Consider the following 22,793-nt stretch of genomic DNA (forward strand, 5'->3'; position numbering starts at 1 on the left):
CACGCAGGGATGCGCTGGGGCAGGGTCCCAGAGGCGAATCTGGGGCTGCACCAGCCAAATGCAGCACGGTGGCATCGGGGTGACCCTGGGCAAGGCTCAATCTGGGGGGGGACAGCTGTGCCAGCAGGGCAGGGCCAGGGAACACAGAGGGTGTAATTGCCCCCAGGAGATGTAAACCAGCCCCAGTTTCTCCCAGAGCAGGCCTGGGGCTGAGTCCAGAGGAGCTGGGGCAGGGGCCGGGGAGCACTAAAAACCTTTCAGAGCACGAGTAGCTGCTGAGATCCCCTGAAAACACAGCAGGAGCCCAAGACCTAGCGAGAAAGGAGGAGATGGGTGGGACAGGATTGTCCTGGGCTGGCTGGTGAGCAGCTACTGCAGGCAGGACGGGGATGGCTGAGGGACAGAGAGGACAGGGGGAATCAGGGCTGAAATTGGGGCGGTGTGTGCTCCGAGCATCGGTGAAGGCTGAGCCTCTCCCAGCGCTGCCGTCTCTCAGCGCAATCAGACTAAGCCCCGCCTGGAAATTTGTATTAAACGTTTACAAGGGTTCAAAACCGGTGTACAAACAAGGTAAAAGCCACACTTGCCTCTTCTCCTGGGCAGGCTGGTAGAAGCGCTCCCCCCTCAGCTTCCTCACTTTCCTCAGCTGCCCAAAGATGTGCTTTGCCCAAGCAAAACGCCCCCGTGGGAGCCAGGAGAGCGTCAGCAGGAAGCCTAGTCCTTAGTAATCCTGACATTCTATTCACTGCAGCAGGGGACAAGCCATGTGCCTGGAGAGAGCCTATCCAAAGGGGAAATCTCCTCCCCGGAGGCCACAACGGCTGAAGACTAGTAACACAAAGAGCATCAGCGCTCTGAGCTGCTCCCTACCCGGGGCAGGCCCTGAGCGCACAGTCCACGATCGCCCAGGGAGACATCGACAGCCACGGCAGAGCGACCCGAGGAGCGGTTCCTTGCGTGCCCCGAGCGTCCAGGAGCCAGGGCTGGGCAAGCGGGGATGGGGAAGGACAGACGGCCGCAGGGCAGGCCGCAGGGCAGGCCGCAGGCCGCAGCAGCACGTTCACATGGGGTAGTTGAGAACGACGTCCTGCTTGGCCAGCTCCAGCAACATGGGGTCGTCGAAGAACTTGCTGATGCTGACGTCCTCGCTCAAGCCCTGCAGGGGAACCCCAAAGCAGAGGTTATTCCTCCGGCGGCCGGCGCTCGTGCAGCCATCGCGGCAGGAAGATACATTTTCAGGCTCCAGAGGAGGCAGGAGAATTTGCAAGGCATGAGGTGCTTCTCAGCAACGTGAAGACATCTAACAGCCTCTCGGGAAGCTGCAAATGTGTGGTTGCTGCTGCTGAACGTATTTACCAGCTCACTGCCCTCCTCAAGAGGAGTTTGATTCCCTCCGCTCCCTCTGCCGTTCCAGGAGCCCCTCCAACCCCACAGTCCAGCTCACTAAACCAGCAGAGAAACCAGTTGCTGCTTTTTCTGTAGGACAAACAGGCCACGGAGGGCTCAGACGGGCTGGGGAGGGAGCGGGGCTCAGCGGACGCCACAGGACCCTGCTTTTGGCTGGAGTCGCTGCCAGACGAGTCGCTCCTGGGACCATCACAGGCACCAACAGCAGCGTGGGGGATCAAGAGTGAGGGAAGGCCCGGGGCTCAAAGGACATTGGTCCGCTCTGGGAACACAGAGGGGCCGTGGCATGGCCAAGGGACAACAGTGCAACAGCTCAGCTGCTGGCACAGAGGGACGCCGCAGGGATTGCTGCCAGACGTACCTTCCTACGCCTGGTCTTGATCATGAACTCTCTGGCCAGGTGCGGGGCTGGCTGGGGCTCCAGGGGTCGGATGACGATGCTCTTGTCCAAGGGGTCACCAGGCACAATCTGAAAGACAGGGCCAGGATGTGAGAGCAATGCTGGGGGCTGGTTCAACCTCCCGGAGACCCTGAACTGCAACGGGAAACACCCCTGGGCCGTGCAGACACCCCCAGCCTTGGTGTGACAGCCCCAACGCCCCATCTGCTCTCCTGGCACGGGCAAACTGTCACGCAGTTTTTTGCCTGCGAGAAATCTCTACCACTGTGTTGATAACCCAAGCCAAGAACATGTCCCACCTTCCCCACGTGCTGGTGTACTGTAAAACCTCTAAAAACCTGCTAACCAGCACAACCCACGGGGGTCCCAGTGAGCACAACCCTCTCTAGAAATCTGGCACGTTTATTCTTTTCAGAGCTAAGCCTCGGGCTTTTACATCTTGACCTTTAAGCCAGCTCTTGGGGCTCAGGCTGCTGCTCTCACCTGGCTGTACCACAAGTAGCTGTGCACATCACGGTGGTAGCTCCCACAAGACCTCATTTGTCCCAGACACAGAAGTGGCCAGAAGACAGTATTTTGTCCCAAACCCCGTTTTCCACAGGTTTAAAAGGCTTTCTCTGAGAGGCAAGGCTGAAGTGTGGCAACCTGCATCTTACAGCAGACCAACGAGCCCGAGCCCTGCTCCAAGACTTCTGCTCCCCAAGCTGCAGAGCACCGAGTGCACCCAGACGGCTTCGCTTCTCCCGGACGAGGACGAGTTAGTGCCTCTCTCCAGGCACTCCAGGACCCTTATGCTCAGCCAGCAGCAGCACTCAGCATCCCTGGGGCAAAGGGTGATGTCACTCGGAACAAAGCCGTCCGCTTCTGGCAGGCACTCAACAGCTCCTGTACAAAGCCTCCCCAACTCGAGATCCTTTGAGGATGTTCTCCAGGGAAGTTGTCCGGCCCCGTGTGAGCTGGGGCACTGAGCTCTGCTGAGGCCACCTGCCTGGTGCCTGATCCTACCACGTCCCTCTTCCCCGTCTCACCAGGGCACGGACTCACCTGCCAGTGATGGAAGACAGAGAGCGAGAAGGCTTGTCCCTGCGTGTGGGTCCTCAAGTCTGTCTCAAAGCCAAATGAATCAATGGCTGGGATGAAGGCTTTGATGGTGTAGAGGGGAGAGCCTGGGATCGGAGCATCTTGTGTCACGTGGCCTCTGCCAACACATCAAAAGATTAGTCTTCCTACATGTCACAGAATCACAGACTGGTTTGGGTTGGAAGGGACCATAAAGACCATCTCGTTCCAGCCCCCTGCCATGGGCAGGGACACCTCCCACCACACCAGGTTGCTCCCAGCCCCATCCAGCCTGGCCTTGAGCACTGCCAGGGAGGGGGCAGCCACAGCTGCTCTGGGCAACCTCTTCCAGTGTCTCACTACCCTCACACTGAGGAATTTCTTCCCAATATCTCATCTAAACCTCCCCTCTTCCAGTTTGAAACCGTTACCCCCCATCCTCTCACTACCCTCCCTGATCAAGGTCCCTCCCCACCTTTCCTGTAGTCCCCTCTCAGCACTGGAAGGCTGCTGTAAGATCTCCCCGGAGCCTTCTCCTGTCCAGGGTGAACAACCCCATCTCCCTCTGTCTCTCTCCAGAGCAGAGCTCTTCCAGCCCTATGACCCTTTCTGTGGCTTCCTCGACCTGCTCAAGCAGGTCCATGTCTGTCTTGGGCTGGGGGCCCAGAGCTGGAGGCAGTGCTCCTGGTCTCATGTCCTTCTATACATTCTCCTCTTTGTCACTCAGGAAGAACCACGCACAAACCAAAGGCTGGGTGTGATCCCAGACATCCCCTCCCTGCGCAGCACAGGGGCTGGGACCGGTCACAGAAGCTTTCAGCTGTCCCTTCAGACCGATTTCACCCCCTCCCCTCGCTTCACAAGCAGCGCTAGGCCTGTGCACGTCTCCAGCAGCCCAGACCCCAGCGCCCAGTCGCTGCTTGGCAAGGCCAAGGTGACGGCAGCCGGTCCGAGCAGCACAGCTCACCTCCGCCGGGCCAGCACCGTGTACACCGCGGACACGCAGTCAGCAGGAGCCTGCACCTCCACGAAGTAGTAGGGCTCCATCAAGCGAGGGGTGGCCTGGGAGGAGAAAGGGACACAAGCCACTGAGCCCCCAGCAGCGCCAACGCCGGGTGTTTCAAGTAAGAGTCAGGGACTGGCATGCACCGGTCACACACAGTGCCTGACTGGGGATGAAGGAGCTCCTGCTGCCCCGGTGGCTGCCCAACATCACACACTGAAAGCAGCTTTTCTTCTTCTGGCCATGAGTTGTAAAGCTTCCCCCTTCCCTACGCCCACCCTTCCCAGCAAGCCAAACAGTAGCCAAAAGGGGAGACAGAGCAGATGCGCACAAGTTTCCAGCCAGACTGGAATGTGATCGCCTGTAAAACCCGTCTGGCCAGCCCACCAGGGTGCTGGAAACATTAATGGATGAATGAGTCAGTTTAAAATGACATCCTTGGGGCAGAGAGGACAGCACCCGTGCAACCTGCACTCCCTGGAGCTCACAGGAGCCAGCACAGCTCGAGGTTCAGCCTTTGTCACGCACAGTGTAGTCCATCACCATCCTCACCATCAGGAAAGCGGAGTAGACCACCCTGCGGGCCGTCGGGATGATCTGTCCTCCGCCCCGGTGCAAGGGCTCCTGAGCAATCACTGCATCCAGGATCTTAAACTTCACATTGCGGATCACTGAGGAAGGACAGAAATGATGGCGAGTGACCCGAGGGATGTTCTCTGCCACACCAGCACCAACCTGCATCCCCAGAGACCCTGAGCACACAGCGAACATCCAGAGACCTAGAGGCACCAGAAGTCCTCCCCAATTTAACTCCAGCAGGGCAAGCACGACCATGTCCTAACCCTGCGTATCAAACACAATTCAGCAGCGCGTCTCACAGGGTGCTCAGTGCTCTGCACCTGAAGGGTACGAGCAGAGTCAAGGTGTGGGGGAGCCAGCTTGCCAGCTGACAGGCCCTGGTTTGTAGACAGACGGCAAGTGCCAGCGCCTGGGTGGCATCTGCAGCCAGGAAAAAGGGGGAGGTTCTGTCCTCTCCCTTGTCACCCCTCCCCAGAGCTGTTCCCAGCCGTGGTGTGAGAAAGGAACTGGCCGCTGAGGGACTGCGCCAGCAAAATCACTTGAATGCTTAGAGAGGGAAAAATTTAATCGCTCTTATTAGCTCCACTTCTCCACAGGTCCTACTTACATTCATCACAGAGAGGCCCTTCCCTGGTCCCCCACTGAAATCCCTGCACAATGCTGTCCTTCACAGAGCCCAGCAGTGACTTGTCCACCTACAGACAGACAGACAGCTTCAGAGACCAAACCTGCATCACGAGGCAGTAACAGACAGACCCCAGTGTTTAAAAGCAGTTCCTAGAAGAGAAGCAATGTCCCCCGACACCCCAACGTCCCCCGATAACCCAATGTCCATCCCTCCTGCTCACAGCTCAGGAGCATCATCTTCAGAGTTTGGTGTCCAAAGCTATAAATTAAGAGTCCATATTTTGGTAATCCTAAAAGGCAGGCGGATTAGTTGCCAATTTTGAGGACGTTGGCCCAAACAGCAACCCCTGAAAACTAACAGGCCATTTCCTAGCCAGCGTAGAAATATGGTGGGGAAAGCACAGCAGATCTGAGATCGGGCAAACCAACAAGCCCTCCAACAGCATCAGGACCTTCCTGCAGGGTCTGGAAGGAGCGGTCACCTCTTGGCACCACAAGACAAATCTCACTGAAATGTGACCCCCCTGCCTGCGTTTTCTCACCTCTGAGGGCAGCGTATCATCCACCAGGATGTTTGGGCCAGTGGCGTCCGGCCCAAAGGCCCAGATGGAACGGGCAGCCAGCAAATCCCAATCATATTTGGTCTGGAAGAATTCACCAAGCTTCTTCCTGATAGAAGAAGAAGGGAAGAAACTTTAGGACACAAGTATCCAACCTGCACTCACAACATATTTACGACCCTGTTCTCTTCAGGCATAAAATGGCTTCAGCTTTTTACCTGGAGTAACCCACTTGCTGGGGAGGGATGCTCACGGACTAGCTGGCAGCAATATTGGACCCAGAACCCCTGCCTAGAGGCTGTTGGCTGATACTGTGCACCTTGCGGATCCCCACATTCCTTTCCCCCCCCCGTTATTTGCTTCTAGAAAGATTCCTGCTCTCCCCAGATCGGTCATACCTGTTCCACGTTATCTGGACCACTTCATTTTCAATGTCCTCGGCGAGTCCCTTCTCCAGAGGCTCAGCAATCATCGTGATCTTGTTCCTGAGAAGAGAAAGAGTTGCAATTAGTCCGTGGAATGATGGAAATGGGAGTAATTGGCAGGACCTCGGGGAGTGTGCACTGCCTTGAACACAGCAAGGGAGATGAAGCCATCCGTGTCCTTTGCTGTTACTGTCTTGCTTGTAAAGACAGCCCAGGCGCTTAACAACTGCTCTCCGAAGCCTGCTCATCTCCAGCAGCAGATTGCTAAGGGACAGCATGGCTCCATCCCTCCTGCCAGGTGTCCAGCGCCTGTCCGGGCTGCAGAAGGAAGCCCACGGGTCAATATGGCTCCATCTTGCCAAGTCAGACACACGGGATGTCGCCCTGGAGAGTCCCACCAACACCAGTAACCTGCTCCCATGCCCCGCAGTTCAAGGGCTGACCTAAGACTGGAACCTTTCTGTTCCCAAAAATAAGACTGCCAGCCATGGAGAGAGCATACCAGAATAAAGGAGGGTAAGGAGAACCAGAAACCACAAGGAAGCACAGGAAAGCGATCTTCAGCATATGACAGATCATGATTTCCCTGAAAATTCAGGCATTAAAGTGTCCTGTGCTCCGAGAGTTCATCCTGGTTATTCAGCCTATGTTCCCTCACAGGCCTCCCTCTTTCAAACACATGCGTTGCTGGGGGAGGAAGATGAGGCCAGGCTGTAAGGCTCCAGTGCATCACCAGAAAGGAAAAGATCCATTTCAAGGTTAAGAATGAATAAGAGAAGACAAAGCTTTTGCTCATTAAATGTTTGGGGAGTTACTGAAGGCAGCGCTGGGCTCTTTGGCACCTGCTCGAGGATCCCAATACATCTCCTAGTCTTGGAAACACCACAAAACTGCTGAAAAGGTGTGAAACTCGTCTAAAAGAAAGGAGGACGTGGATCTGTCTTTATTCCCACCGTTTGGAGAGTTCCTACAAAGCACAGAAACCTGGGACTTGGGAATGTTCCTGAGCTCAGCAACAGACGGCTGTCAACTCGGGCATGGGCCACTTGTCCGGACAACCACTCCCGAGAACAGGCCCCGTGGAGGGGGTGCAGTCTGGTCTCCAGTGAACCCCCCACCTGCCCGTCTCCGCGCCCAGCTCGCCCAGGGGCTCTTACTTCTTGTTGGGTGTCTCAGCAAAGCACTTCAGGGAGGATGTTTCCACCACTGTCTCGCAGAATGTCACAACTGGGTCGGCGACCTGGAATAATGACAAGAGGTTTGTAAGGTTTTGAAGTACTTTTTTGGTTTTAAAGAGACTGCTTGAAACCTTTGAAGACCTACAAGAAAAAGCTGGTTCATCTGCCAGTGTTTTAACTAGCATTGTGTATGAAGTACTGAGGCCTGCACAGGCAGCTTTACTAATTCCTTCATTCAAACAAGACAGGAACATTCAAACCCAATTCCAGGCATGTAAAATTCTGCTCAATTTATTTCTTTGATGCCAGCCAGGCAATGGCTGGAAAAGGTTGGAACACGGTCACACGCCCCTCTCCAAGCCAATTTTCAGGCCCTCAATCACAATGGTATGACACAGCCAAGCCATAAGAGTTACTCTGGCATCCCAACAGCCTTTTTTTTTCCTTTTAGAAGGACCTGACAAAATCCACGTTGTATGTTCAGCTAGGTTTGTCCTCCCATTCTTCTGAGACAGGGGGACAAAACCCGCTGCCCAGCTGGGACAATCCCCCTCATTCCTCACCTTGATATCAATCTCGGAATACATCTTCCGTAGGTCGTGCATCACACAATCCAGGTAGAGCTCCCCCGTCCCCAGGATCACGTGCTCCCCAGACTCTTCTACCTGGAAGACAAGAGAGGGGTTCAACTGAGAGCGTCACTGCTCACAGGCCCCGGCCTTCCGGGCTCCCACACAAGCCTGAGGGCGTATTTGCTTTCAATAAACAGGTTCAGATCAGAGCACCCCAAGGAAAGCTCCCACAGCCTTTTCTAGCAGAAACTGCTGACATACTCTGCAGAAAGCTGCCTGCCTGGCACAGCAAGGTGTGTGTTTTTCTGCTGGTTTTACAGTTTTCTGTAAATCTTTCTGCTATTTCCACATGATTTATGAGATCAACTTCAACAGCATGAAAAAAAAAAAGCAGCAACAAAGAAAACAACGCCAGTAAAAAAAAAAAATTCCTTTTAAGATCAGGCTACAAGGTAGCCAACAGCAGGAGCTGAAAACAGCCACACATAGACCAGAAATACCTTGGTAGTAAGTGAGGGGTAACTCTTGTTGACTTTGCGGAGACCGTCCAACATCTTGGGGAGCTCTGAGGGGTTCACTGGCTCTACAGCTATCTTGATAACAGACGTGGTGTTGAACTTCAAAGGACGGAAGATCTGAGCCTGAAACCAGATAAGGACAAAGAGCTGGAACTCTGCATCCTTAGGAGGCCCTGGAGTGAGACACAGCATCTGAAGCTCTTCTCTCTCCCTTAGGGGCTCTTGTGCCCCGGCACCTCGGCAGAGGTTTCTTTAACCCCACCACTGGAGCTTTTGGGATGTGCCCCTCCACCCTGGCTCCCTGTAAGGCTGAGGGGTACCAGCTATGCACAGTACCTCCTCATTGCCCCGAGGCTCCGTGACAGTTGCAGTCTTCACTATGGGCTGGTCCACTCCTTCTATCAGCACCCAGTTGCCAGCAGGAACCCGGTTCACCTCAATGTGGTACCTAGAAGGCAGGGGAGCATCACTGCAGCGCTGCCTCCTCCCTGTCCCCGGCAGCAACGACTCCAGGTGACTTCTGTCCCCAATGAGCAAGAGCTTTCTGTACCTCGCCACCGAGATCCAGAGGCGACCGACAGTGCAGATCTGGGAATCCTCCTCATCTTCCAGGGTATAGTTTTCTCCAAGGACCTTCACAGGCTGCCCAGCATGGATGGTACCGCTGAGCACCCTGCCAAAGGCGTGGAACTGAACGCCGTCGTCTGTGCTGTACATTTTTGTGGTGTGACACATCAGCGGACCCTTCCCACGAGAGAGAAATAAGCCTTTTTCAAAATCCAGTCAAGAAACAGACACAAACCTGGCAGGACTCGTGGATACAAAGGGATTAATGGGCTGGAATTTAGAAATACTTCTTTTTTTGACTTGCCAAGTCCTTCATTTCCTTCCACTGGAAGCCTTACATCTCCTTGCCCTGTATGGAGACCCCTGGAATAACTCTGGTGGACTCTCCTGGAGCTCTCCTCTTGTGGAGCAGCAAATAGCGGTTGGGACAAGGCCACAAGAAGAAATGTCACCTGCTGGCCTGCAAACCAGCTCAGGGCAGAGCACCCGAGCCTCCACAGATCACAGTGCTCAGTCCCATAAGGCCAGTCCACAACTGGTGACAGTCACCACTGCGTAGTTTTATGTGGGTAATCACAACTCATTACAACAAGCAACTCATTTTCTCTCCAGACATTAGAGCAAAAGTCACAAGCAAATTCCTCCCTAAGCTGCTGGCTGGCGTTGGTGGCTCCAGACAACTCTGAATGACAGCTCAGTACAAGCTGTTTGAGGAGGAAGGTTTTTGCAAGGCTTTGATATGAAAGGTGCTGACTAACTAATGTAGGGTTATTTTTATCAGTAGAGTTCAGATCAGTTTTCTCAGAGTTTGGAGAAAGACTCAGAACTTCAAGGAAAAGGGACAAGAAGGCACCAAAAGGACACAAATCACCCTGCGGTTCCCACGTGCTCTGAAGTCCTGACCTAGTCCTGTTCTCCTCTGAACACTGTCAAACAATTCTCTCTCTCCAGGGCTGCCCTGGCAGGCAGCTAAAGTTTCTCGGAGCGAAGAGATTTGTTTCAGTATCGGATGAGAGGTTTTGAAATGCTGGAAGTCAAATCTGTGCAGATGGCTGTCTAGGAGGCAGCTGCCCTGTCAAGGCAGTGAAAGGAGAGGCTATTTGCCACGCTTTTGGACGCTCAGAGCAAAGCAGAATAGTTTCCTTACGTCAGGGTCACATTCACTCATGGCCTCTCCCAGATCAGAGTCGACGCCACCCGTGTAGGTATGCTCGATTTTCGTCTTGGCGCCCACCTTCGGGGAGGGGATGTGCTGCACACACATGTCCACAAAGCCTGGGGGAGTTGAAGACAACAGGATTAAGCAGCATAGAGGAAAGAAACGGACTCCAATAAACACAAGGCAAAGCCATTCTGACTGCAGTGCACCCACAGCAAGGGGGAAGAGGGGAGCAGTGTCTCAAGCCGTCCTTTGGGGCGATGGTTTAGTACCTCACCTTTGGAAAGCTGAGCAGGGATCTGTGCAAGCGAGCACTCCACGGCTGTAATAAAGCCCTTGACTCTGCGAGACCAGGGTATTGGGCAGACTGTGGAGGGGAAGACACCCAGCATTTACCTGTGAATTCCCCAAAGAACTTCTTGCAGACAAGCCGCAGGAGGGGCCGAATGTTCAACTTCAATTCCTCTTTGGTCAGGTGGATGCCAAGTTCATCCAGAGTCCTGGGCAGGGTCGTGTCCACATCCCCCACCACCTGCAGGACAACAAGCATCACTCTCAGCTTTGCTGCAGGAGTCCAAGCCAGTAACTCCCAGGTGCAGCTTCACACACCAGCCATCGCCCTCAGGGGTCTTGACCTGCTCCGGTTTACAGCTCACACGAGAGCGGGCTGCCTGGTTCAAATTATCACTTGGCTGATAGTAGAGCACACCACAAAGAGCAAAGGCAGTTCCATGAACTGTGCAAATACAGGGCTGTGTTTGCCAGCAGCAACTGCTAAGGAACTGCTCACCGCTGCTCTGCACACCCAAGCCCAATCTGTGAAGAGCTCGCGGCAGGACGGGGCAGGAGGGTCCCAGAGGCACCAGACAAACCACCCCGCGGCGTCCAGCCCTTGGCTGCTCCTATCTGGAACTGTGGGAAGGAGAACGAACCATCACGTACCTGAGCCAAGATCTTGTAGAGGGGTTCCAGAATGAACTCCACAAAACTGCGCTGGGAACTGCTCGTTGGTGCCTTTTTAGTGAACTTGCGGCTGTCGGGAGACCAAAGGAGAGACGTGAGGGCAAGCGCTGCAGCCTGCAAGCGCCCCTGCTGCAAACACAGCCTCTGCTCTTCCCAGGTTATCTTCTTCTCCCTCCCAGTCCTCCTGGGAAGCTGTCAGGGACACAGGAGTCACGCCTACTCCAAACGGAGGCCAGAGGGGGCTCTCAGCTCCTGCTTATGGGACTCCGGAGGACCACATGGATTCACAGCGAGCAGAAGGCCAGACTCAAGCCCTCCCAGATACCCCTCCATCACAGGATCATAGGATAACTCAGGTTGGAAGGGATCTCGGGTGGTCATCTAGCCCATGTTTTACAGGGAGAGGGGGGAAAAACCCAGCACCAAACTAACAGATGTTTAAACAGGCTTCTTACGTCTTCGGGTTGAAGTAGATGTCACCCCAAAGCCGCTTTGCAAACTCCTGATAATTGATATCTCCTAAAGGGAAAAAGCAAACGATAAAAGTCTCTCAGATGTCACTGTATTTCTCTCATCTTAGAAATCTTTGGGTTTTGGCTTTTAAAACAACCCCGAGGATTTGATTTAATGGACTGATGCTGGTGAGTGAACGCTTGGTCCCAACCCTGAATAAATGATTAAGCCCTGACCTGGGGAGACCAGGCAGAGAGGCGGGCAGAAAACAGCCCACCGAGGACGACACCAGCAGCCCAGGTACCCTGTGGGCTCCCAGACTCGCTTCTCAGGAACATTTCAGCGCTCTCAATTACACACAAGGTTAGAGCTGAGGAGACCTGGCGGGCCAGACGCCGCGCCGCAGGATCCCAGTTACAGCTGCTTCGGTTTCCCAAAGTTACCGCTGCAACCCAGGGCTGCAGTGCCAAGGTGCTGGGATGGCTCACACCCCGTCTGCCCCGCAGGCTGATCGCAGCATTTTCTGCCTTGCTGAACATCTCCAGGTTCTCTTCTCTTTTTCAGCTGATGCACTAAGCGCACAGCCCAACACCCAAGCGCTGAAGGAATAGTGTAGCGCTTGGCTGTCACGGTGAATTTACAAACAAGAAGACAGCAGTGATAATTTACAGCAGTTTCCAAACAAGCTTTTGCTGTGGGCAGATGTGCAAGCATAAGAAATTTCATGGTGGCTGCGGTTTTGACAGTTAAACTACTATAACTCATGTTAGTTGAAGTGTGGTGGCTGCACACAAAATCCCTGGTGGCCACAATCAAATATTACTGACTTCCAGTATCTGTTCAGCTCGTGTCTGCCCCACACGGATGACATCTCCTGACGACCGCGCCTGCATCTTTATCAGGCCCCCAAAGAAGGGGTTTCATCCTAGCAGGCGCTGAGTTAATGCTGTGACGCCCAGGGAGCTCATTTATTTCTCCAAACTCAGGAGGACACGTGATAGTCCTGACACATCAGTCCCTGACCTCTACAACTTCAGCCTCCCTCAGGCTAACTGCTTTGCAAGAGCCAGGCCAGCTGCTTTACAACATCCTGCTTCCCTTGCTCACGGCTCCTACAGATCACCCCCAATTCCCCCGTGTGAGGCTTCAAAAGCCTTGGCCGTGCAGCTGGCCAACGCCAGCAAAAGGCCCACTTTTACAAGCGGCAGATTGCCTTGAGTGGGCACCTGGGGAACAGAAAATTAAATCAAAGCTAGAAAAAGACAGTTTCTTAAAAAAGAAAGAGGGCAAGAGTGCAAAACCTTGTGGGCCAAGCTTATGCCCGGCTGCAGCTGAGTCTTAGACTCTGGAGACTTTTGGGGAAAGGCAGGCAGAACTTAACTGCTTCGCTTCTGGGCTGCTGCGACAAGAGGCAAAGCACAACACACACCCTTGCCTTCAGCTGCCACAGCAGGACTTGTTTCTTCTGCTGAAGGGTATGTACAACATATTGGCTTCTGACTCGAGAAACATTTGCCAGGAGAAACCACCCAGCTGAGAACAAGTTAGAATTGTATTTTTGCTTTTTACCCCCTAGGGCTCAGCACCTCCCAACTCCTAGAAATTCAAGAACGCATATACTGGCCATGCCTGTGCTGTGGAAGTCAAACAGCTTAGAAAGCCTCAACACAAAAGGTTAGGAAACGAGATGTTAAAGTGCACAAGGTTGCTGGGTAATCCTCACCATATGTGTCTGCATAAATCTTTGCAAAAGATCCCAGCGTGAAGCAGATGCTGTACTGCGAACTGGAGAAACACACGTTCCCCAGAAGGGGGGACAGAACGAGGTTCTCATCGGTGGAATACATGCTGAGAGGAGAGAGTTTGCAGAGACAAGGGAAAAAAAAAAAAAAAAAAAAATCAATGTCATGAACCAAGGAAGACACTAAACCCCACCTCCCACACCAAACAGCAGGATGCGATAAGCCGGGGTCTGACATCGCCAAAGAGCATCCGGAAAGGGCCGCAGCGCGCTCGCCATCGCAGCTGCAGGGTCAGTATTATTTTATGACTAGAAACTTCAAAGCATTGCTGTGCAAAGAAATATTTAAAGACCTAGAGCCCATAAAAAGTTACCAGCACAAGTGCTTTGTAATTATTGCCAGGTGGAGCTTTTCTTCCCCTAAAAAAAGGCAGCAAAGTTGGGAGCCAAGCAAGGGAAAAGATAACACACGGCAAATAACTGTCCTGGTTTCAGCTGGGATAGAGTTAATTTTCTTCCCAGTAGCTGGTATGGTGTTGTGGTTTGGGCTTAGGATGAGAATACTATTGCTAACACAGTAACGTTTTCAGCTGTTGCTAAGAAGTGGTTATAGTAAGAGAAGGACTTTTCAGCTTCTCATGCCCTGCCAGCGAGAAGGCTGGAGGGGCACAAGGAGCTGGGAGGGGACACAGCCAGGACAGCTGACCCCCACTGCCCAAAGGGATATTCCAGACTGTATGACATCATGCCCAGTATATAAACCGGGGGGGGCAATGCTGGCCGGGAGCTGCTCAGGAACAGACTGGGCACCGGTTGGCGGGTGGTGAGCAACTGCCTTGTGCACCACATGTTTTCCATGTTCTAATTCTTTTATTATTATCATCATTACCGTTATTATTATTTTCTTCCTTTTCTGTCCTATTAAACCGTCTTTATCTCAGCCCACGAGTTTTCCTTTTTTCTGAGTCTCTCCCCCATCCTGCTGCGGGGGGAGCGAGCGGCTGTTGTGGTGCGTAATTGCCAGCCGGGGTTAAACCACCGCAATAATGTAGGGACAGAATTGAATCGACACAGTTTTAATGAGTTCAAGGCATGCTAGACAGGATAAATTACCCTGCTCCGAGCTGCCTGATGCCAGTAGCAACTGAGCAGAGACACGCAAGCGAGCTCGTGGGCAAAGTCACACCAACTCGAAGGGAGAACGCTGTTCAGAGTCACCTGGATGCAGAAGAACCCACAGAAATGACACACTGGGACTGTGAAAGCTAGAGAAAACGTCCCTCCCTTTTCTGAGCAGGGTCTGGCAAGATTTGACCACAGCAATATCATAGTCTCCGTTTTATGGCTGGGACAGTGAGTTCCCATTAGTTTTGTAATAAATATTTCGGAGCTTTGAGACATCTCAACCTACAATTTGGGATACAGCCTGGACAATTTCAGGGTATCCGAGACATCTGGGAGCACAGCAATTCCCTGCTGTGTGTCCACTTTCCCTACTTCTTAACAGGGGAAAAAATTGCTGATCCCATGAAGCTTGTCGGGAAGAGCCTGTGCTGCCTAATTCAGTATATTGGCTGAGATGCGTTTCCAGTGGTTCTTCCTGCCCCATTTTCTATAATTCAACATATCAAGAGACAAACTCGTTAGTTTTTAGGCACACAGAGGGCTCACAGAGAGAAGCAGCTGCAATGGAAGAAGGGCAGCAAGCACCAGCCCAGACACCCGTACCTGATCAGACCGTTCACTTCGTCTACGATGTGCCTGAGTTTGTAGTAAGCGTCCGTCGGGGGCAACTTCAGCTCCAGGATCAGTCGGTCGATCTTGTTGATGCACACGGTCACGGCGAGCCGCTCCTGCACCGCGTGCTTGATCAGCCGCTCCGTGTTCAGCATCACCTGCAGGGAAGGACGAGCACAAGCACCCCCGGTGAAAGCTCTCCGCCAAGCGCTATCTGGGGCGTGACAGACAAAGCAGCGACCCTTACACGCAGGGCTGCAAGTCTAGAAAAGCCTAAGCTCAGCCAGCAGCAACCAGCTGATCTTCCTGAAATTTAGAAGTAGGTGCTAACCCAACCGAATTCCTCCAATCCTACCCCTTGGACATCTCTGCTATAAACAACCTGCTCAACATTCGGTATTGTGGGGATGGAGACGCAAACAAGCCAGATAATCAGCCCACAGGTCACACGCATCACGGCAGCCCTGGACACAGAAGCCGGAGGCTTGACTCCCTGTTGTGGCTGGAAAACATTCTCACTTCCCAAACTGTCCTCCAAAAACCCTTCACCCGGAACACCGAACCCATCCTTCGTGCTCAGGCAGGATCAAAGGCTCCAGAGGAAGAGATCTGGAAGTCAAACTCCTGGAGAACCGGGCACTCACCCCCTCAGCCGCATCGATGAAAAGCACAACGCCGTCCGAAATACGAAGGCCGGCTGTCACCTCGTCAGAAAAATTGACGTGACCTTCAAACACAGAGAAGAGTCGTGAGAACCGGAGTGAGCCCCGCCGCCGGCAGCGCATCCCTCTGCTCCGCAGCTTGCTCTGGTCACTGGTACCCAGCGAGGCAGAACACAGCCGGCTTCCTCCTCAGACAGGGCCCCAGGAGCAGCTGCCAGAGCTCCCTGCAGGGTTTCGCTGCAGCTTTAATGCTATTTTTTGAGGATAAACACAACTCGTTTAACAGGCACTTTTCCTCACATTTGTTACTGTTTTTCTCACAGCTCAGTGCAAGTACTTCGGGAAAGGGAGGACGATAACTTCTCACCAAAGAACAACAGATGCCTCTCCCTCCAGTCTCCTCCTGCGCTCTAACCTCCCCCATCTTGAGTTGTAACTCAACAGATGTGTCCCAAGACCCTCTTTCCTAAAGTTTGGCCTTGGTTTCTTACAACAAGTTGATCTGTGACTATATTCCCTCCACAGGAGCTTGTCAGAGGCTCGAGGGAACTTGCTGAGAGTTTCACTGTGGGGCAACAGCATTTGAGAAAAGCACCAGGCCCCACTGCGCATGGCGACACCTGGAAAACCCAGTTCCGCATGTGCTTCTCCTACTTGAGTGAAACACATTTGCAGCCTCATTAGCTCTCAATTAGGCCTGCTAATTGGAAACACAAGCCTAACTAAAAGTCATTACTGCTGGAAGTGATTTCAGAGGAATGAACTTAGCTTAAGGCTCAGGAGGAGGCCAGAATCATCTACAAACAACACAACACACAACACGGGCTTCTGTCTGCGAAAGAAAACAGCAGGGTTTCATGGCACTTAAGTGACACTTCCAGATGAATCAGTGAGGTTTCAGGGTACAGATTCTTTCTTTGTTTTCCTGAGAGCCAACCCCGCACAATCCCAGCACAACCCAACACAAAAGCTCTTTGAAGGCCCTCATTAACCACCACTGTACAGGTTTTTACTGCTCTACTCCTGTCAACAGCACTATCCAGAGGACCAACAAGAGAAACCTTGGCTCACAGGGTCAAGCATCTGCTCCGCACATCAAGCTGCCTTCAGCTAAGTGCATCCCACAACAGGATTTTCAGGATTACACAATCACCTGGAGTGTCGATGATGTTGAAGAGAAAAGACTTTCCTTTGGTGTCCGGCAGAACAATAGTCACGGGTGTGCTCTTGATCCCCACTCCCCTCTGAAAGACAGGAAACCAGGGTTACCAGTTCAGAGAAAAAAAATGCATCAGCATGTGAAGATGTGAAAGACGACCGAAAGGAAAACCAGCAAGACAGAAGAAGTAAATATCCATCCAGGACATCCTGTTCCTCCCAGGGAGGGAGCAACAACCTCAGATCACTGCAGTATCCAGCCCAGCTCCTCCATCCATACTGGCTCAGACTGGTGAGCCACCACAGCGCAATCCACGCCTCATTTCAGCTGAGGAAGCGCAACATGCAACACCAGAGACAGAAGACGCACGTTCTTACGCGCTTTCGCCCTTTGGCGGCTATGAAGTTATACTTCACAGCATATGATCTGATCAGCCAGAGCATCAAGTGGAGCACCAAGATGAAGAGAAAGAAATGCTCCACAGGACTGTTCTGGTCATGACAATATTCAGCGAGTAACAACATCAGATTCCCATTCACGCCCAGCCACACGCAGTCAGAGCTCCCAGCTAAGAGTTCCCGTCAAAGGAAACAGAGGAGAAATAGGTTTATTCTGAAATCATAGTTTTTCTCCTCATCCATCACTGCTGCAAACCCCTTAAATCTCTTTCCCTCAAAGAAAACCCAAGTGACCCACAAGCTGGGATAACTCTGGCATAGATTTTCATCATTACACAGGATATCATCTCAGATAAATAAAACCATAGATGGAAAGGAGGGGCAGGAATGAAAGAAAGTTCGACCAGAAATCTTACTGGGACAAACAAGGGGAACAGATCATTTTATTGATAAGAAAATAATCAAAACGTGGAAGTCACAAAAAGATGTTAAAATGGAAGAGGAAACTGCCTACAGTAAGTAACTGCGAGTAAAGCATGAGACAACTGGATAAAAATCACCACCTGTTCTACAAGACTCACGTACCTCTTGCTCTGTGAACAATATATCAGTGTAGCAAAGCTGCAAAGACAAACCAAGCGTTAGAATATCACATTTTGGTATCGAATGTGAAGTTTGAAGCAGGACACAACAACTCTTTACACATAGTTAAGGTGGCAAGTAAGTGTGACAGAGCCAGAATTAGGACTGAGCTCTGCCTTCCCCATCCTACGCTTTAACCACTAAACCACGTTTTCCCCACGTACAGTCATGCTCCCTCGGAGGATAAAAGCCAGCCCGTGCTCCCCGGGGCAGGAACGCCCCAAAAGCTCACTTACATCCTGGTCGTAGCGCTTCCGGATTTCTGGGTGTGTCTGCTCGATCAGGCAGTCGACGAAACAGGTCTGAAAGACACCAGAGCCCAGGAGGAAGGAGGTGACCGCGCGCAGCCAGAGCCACACAAGCCCCACCCCGCCCCTCCAGCGGCAGCACAAAGTTGGGCGCGTTATTATTTCCACGTGGCTGGAAGAAAACCTACAAATAACGGCATCAGCAAGAGGGGCAGAGAGTGCTGCTGCGGAGAGCGAGGGGTTAAGAGCCATGGAAGTGAGCAAGAGGCAGCTCAGCACTGCTACCCGGGACAGGTGGGCATTCACGCTACCTTGCCGTGGTGAAGGTGCCCACACAGAGTCACATTGCGAATCAGCTCCGAGTTGTCCATCAGATCCGCCAGGAAACTGGAGGAACGAAACACAAAAGACTGTTGGAGGCTTCTGCTGCGTCTAAGAAAAGTAGGTGCCATTTCAGCTACACTTTCTATCCAAGGTGCCCCCTGAATCTTCTCCAAACTTTCATTCTGCCAATGCCCTGCGGAGGAAGAATCCCACTTTCCAGATGGGGAGGACAAGAGAGTTGGAGTCCTAGACAGATGGCAGTGGGTGGGAGGATACGGAGCTGGTAAAACTGCCAGCGATGGAATATTATTGAATATTTTTCTTCTCTTCTAGTCAGTATTAGAGCAAAAGTCACATCCCTGTACTCAGATGATGAAATACTTCCACTCAAATAGTGGCAGGCAGTCAAGTAAATCACAGAGCTGGATAACAAGCACCCCACGCAGTTTTAAGAGGTAGCCACGGGGCTCCGCAGACCATTAATTCTGATTTTCAGGTCTTAAAACAGTGATGTTCCCAAAGACTCAAGGAAACAGTAATGGAATTTAAATCTTTTCAGAATCAGCAACTGAGCTGGGTAATGATGGGCCGGTCACTTCTGCATGGAGCCTGGCCAGAAGATAATTGAGATCCCAAATTACCAACTCCCCTAAAAAATAATGAGAGGCTATAAAACACGTATCGATTGCTCTGGGTCTGCAGAACACAAATGCTGTCAAATAATCTCCTTTTTAAAAAGATTTAATTTTCACTGATGCAGCCGACTTCTTAACGTACAACATTTTGATTAAGAGCTAAAAAATACAAAAATCAATAACAGTACTAATTAAAAGCTTGCTTATTGGTCTTAAAATAAGGCTAAATGGGAAATCGATACAAAGCTTGCAGGTTTCTGGCTAAGTCCCGCAAGGAATTTCTCTTGGCCCCATCCTAACCATTTATATCAGCGAGCAGGATGAAGAGGAACTCACTACAGACAGAACGAGCAGAGGACACAGGGATCAGGAAAGCGGCAGCTAATGAAGAGGCAGGTCAGTGACTGAGAGCAAAACGGACTGTTGGGACAAGAAGACCCAGCAGGCTCTGATTTATACCAAAAATCTCTCTGATCAACGAACGCGGCCACCCTGACAGCATCAGGGGACAGCCCCGAGGAGCCGCCATTCCAAAACGGTCCCGGGCATCCAAGTAACCGACTGAACACAAACTCCCGTGAAATTTTGTTGCTGGAAAATAACAGGATCCTCGATGACAGGCACAGACTGCTCACGCTGGGGTTGGTTTGGCACGCAGGGAACTGCTACTCAGCCTGCATCTGGTTCTGGGATCTACACTCGAAGCTGACTATTAAAAACTGGTAAAAAGCTCTGACTAGCCATGAAGTGGCGTATGGGGAGATGAGCCTAACGAGACACTCACGCAGCTCAATCTGTTCAGCCTCACAGCGAAGACAACACACAGAAACACTGTACCCATGGGGATACAGAGCCCCTCCACCCGTCCACAAGAAGCTAAGATTCTATATTTTTAATAAAGTACACCGCTGGCTTTGTGCCTTACCAGAGCTGTGCGAGATATTATAGCTCAGGTTTTAAATCAGTTTGGCTTTTTCCCGGGTTTTCTCCCAACCCAGGTGTCCCAGGGGCTGCTTCAGGGGTGCAGCTCAGCCGCAGCGTCATGCTGACCTACAGGCAACGAGCGGCAGAAAACTTCCCCCTGGAAACTGCTCCAGGAGGGATGTTGATGGAGACAGCAGCAGGCCAGTGGTCACCTGGATCAACTCAAAATGTCCCAGTATGAGGTGAGCCACATACTGACCATATAAATATTTCTTGAGCCAGTCTAGAAAACTTGCCTTCAGCAAATCTACACCACCAGGGTTCAAGCTTCAAGGCTATCAAGCTTTGTATCAGCTGCTGAGGCAAGATTTACATCCGATTTTAGAACCACAGGATGGTTTGGGTTGGAAGGGACCTTAAAGATCAGTCAGTTCCAACCCCCTGCCATAGGGACACCTCCCACTAGAGCAGGTTGCTCAAAGCCCCGTCCAACCTGGCCTTGAAAGAAAACTAGGCTGAAGAAAATATCTGTAAAATGGTTAGTCTTGCACTTTCTTCCTCTTCTTTTTGGTTCAAAATCTGGGAAATGGCTGCACTCAGTTCTGTTGCTGGTGTCAGTAAGAAACAAAGCCAATGCCCCTTGAAATCCGCTTCCTCCACATCATACACCCCACTCTGCCCCCCCACCTTTGCCTGTAAACAACAAAAAGTGAGGAAATCACAGCACAGACAGCCCGAGCCAACATCTGCGCTTAAAACCCTTCTATGACTTACTCCATCTCATAGACAGTGACCGGTAACGTCTGTTCCATCAGAGAGAATTTCTTGGTTTTCACAGGTTTAATAATGGGCTCTGAAAACAAGAGAAAGAACAATGAAACTGTTACCAGAGACCCTGAACCCAGCAGGCTCAGAAACGCTCGCAGGGAACAGGGACTTGCAGACAAAACCACAATTTTCCAGCTGACAGATTGCCTTCCCTTTTTATAAAAGCAGCTGGGCCAGATGATCAGCACAGGTCCCTCCCAACTCAACTACCCTGTTCTGTTCTAGCAGGATCAAACAAGATGACTCAAATGCATTTTTGTTTCTCCTTAAATCCCTTTCCAGCATCTGCTGATACCTGTTCTTCAAAAGATAGTTTGTTTGGCATTTGTAATAACCCCAAGCGCCAACATCTGCACACTGCTACCCCCAGGAGAGTCTACGGGGCTGAGAGAGAATCTGAAAAGGGCATTAAAACCAACGAGGAGAACAGAGGAGAATATTATTTTCCTTTTTCCAAGGATCCATTAAGAGTCTTCTCCTCCCCCCACCCCCCACTCACTGCTTCCTCACCACTTACCCGTGAGGGGCTGCGTGTCTTCCTCTTGTACTATCGTCTCTACTTCAGGCCCGTAGACTTCCTCGGCGGTGGGATAGTATTTCTTGTCCTCGTGCAGCACCACCTCCATCCCAGGGTGGTCCTCGTCATGGTCCCCCATATCATCATCGTCGTCATCATCCTCGAGCTGCAACCAACACCCACACTCAGCTGCTGCCAGCACCAACAGGCTTGACCAGCACCGACCGCCCAGGAGGTGCAGGTGTACGTCGGGAGAGCCGCAGCCCCAGCCAGGGAGCCGCCAGCGCGGCCCCGAACCCTCGCACCCCGCTGCAGAGCACCCTGCAGAGGCGCCCGCTGTCAGCCAGGCACCTCCTCCTGCTGAAAGGTCACAGCCCCTCCAAAACAGACAGCCAGAGGGTTGGCAGAGACACCTGCTCAGGCGGCGACTGCCGCCCCTCGCTCGCACACACGACCGAACCGCGCTCGTGGGCAGCACAGCCCCCACCGCGCACAGACACCGCTTTCAGACGAACCGCGGGAGCGGGAGACTAGAAGGGGCTCCACACCGTGGCACAGCAGCCTCTGCTGCCCTCCCTGCTTGCCTCGAGCGTCTGGGGGGTCTTGCTCTGCCTTCCCCACCGAGGAATCCAGCCCCTCGCAACGCTGCTGTAGCGCTGGCACAAGGCCCGAAGACCCCACGAATGGATACGGATCCTCTGCTTGACTGAACACACAAAAACCCCAAATACAGCTGGAGCTACAGCAGCTCCCAGTTATAATTGTGATTCAAGAAATGCCCATCTTTCCCTGTATCCCAGGGACAAGAGAGCAGCTTTTCCTGAATCCTTTAAAAGCCAAATCCATTCTGATCCTCAGGAGTCATATACCGCCACCGAACAGAGTCTCAGTGCAGAACCAGAGCCCAACACAGAAAAAAGCATCACCGGCACCTTGTGAAGACCGTGGCGCTCAGCCCCTGCTCCCGCGGGGGTTACAGGGCAGGATGAGGCCCGTGCCAGGCTTCTGTGGGACGCTGCCCCTCCGCCCGGCCCCACCGCTCACCTCATCCAGATCTTTGGACTCTCTGCCCAACTCGTCGTCGTCATCGTCCGAGTCCAGCTCCGGCCCGATGTAGTTCCCAAACTCGTCGTACAGGTCGGTGTCCATGGCTGGGGGCGGGGAGGGGGTCGGAGGAGGGTGCGGACTCTGCCCCACGCACCCAGGGGCCCGGGCCACCCACAGCACCCAGCACTGCGCCGCACCGGGGCTCCCCGCCCGGCCCTGGCCCCGGCCCCGGCCTGCACCGTGCGCGACCCCCCAGGGCCGCCCACCCCTCACCGGAGCCCGGCCCCGGCCCGAGGGCCCCGGCCCGCCCGCGAAGCGCCCTCCGCCTTCACCGCCCCCTCCCCGGGTCCGCTCTCCCGCCTTCACCGCCCCCTCCCCGGGTCCGCTCTCCCGCCTTCACCGCCCCCTCCCCGGGTCCCGCGGGCCTGCTCGCCCGCCCCCACCGGGCCTACCCCGGCCCC

General features: G+C 52.9%; 1 protein-coding gene across 1 annotated transcript; it reads right to left on the reverse strand.

Moving 5' to 3' along the window:
* Positions 1-512: 512 nt before the first annotated feature.
* Positions 513-22,793, reverse strand: EFTUD2 (elongation factor Tu GTP binding domain containing 2). Its single transcript, XM_086477802.1, has 28 exons — positions 22,785-22,793; positions 22,330-22,436; positions 21,286-21,451; positions 20,715-20,793; positions 18,369-18,444; positions 18,046-18,111; positions 17,753-17,788; positions 16,764-16,854; positions 15,593-15,675; positions 14,940-15,106; positions 13,194-13,318; positions 11,473-11,536; positions 10,997-11,087; positions 10,451-10,586; positions 10,043-10,170; positions 8,879-9,072; positions 8,665-8,776; positions 8,311-8,451; positions 7,802-7,903; positions 7,218-7,300; positions 6,034-6,120; positions 5,618-5,744; positions 5,056-5,143; positions 4,422-4,540; positions 3,834-3,928; positions 2,852-3,005; positions 1,769-1,876; positions 513-1,156 (listed from the first exon to the last, which is right to left on the reverse strand). Exons 2-28 carry the CDS (start codon positions 22,432-22,434, stop codon positions 1,061-1,063), a joined length of 2,919 nt encoding a protein of 972 aa, XP_086333928.1. The 5' UTR covers positions 22,435-22,436; positions 22,785-22,793; the 3' UTR covers positions 513-1,060.

This window comes from Leptosomus discolor, chromosome 25, assembly GCF_034619465.1.
Source record: "Leptosomus discolor isolate bLepDis1 chromosome 25, bLepDis1.hap2, whole genome shotgun sequence".
Lineage (NCBI taxonomy): Eukaryota > Metazoa > Chordata > Aves > Leptosomiformes > Leptosomidae > Leptosomus > Leptosomus discolor.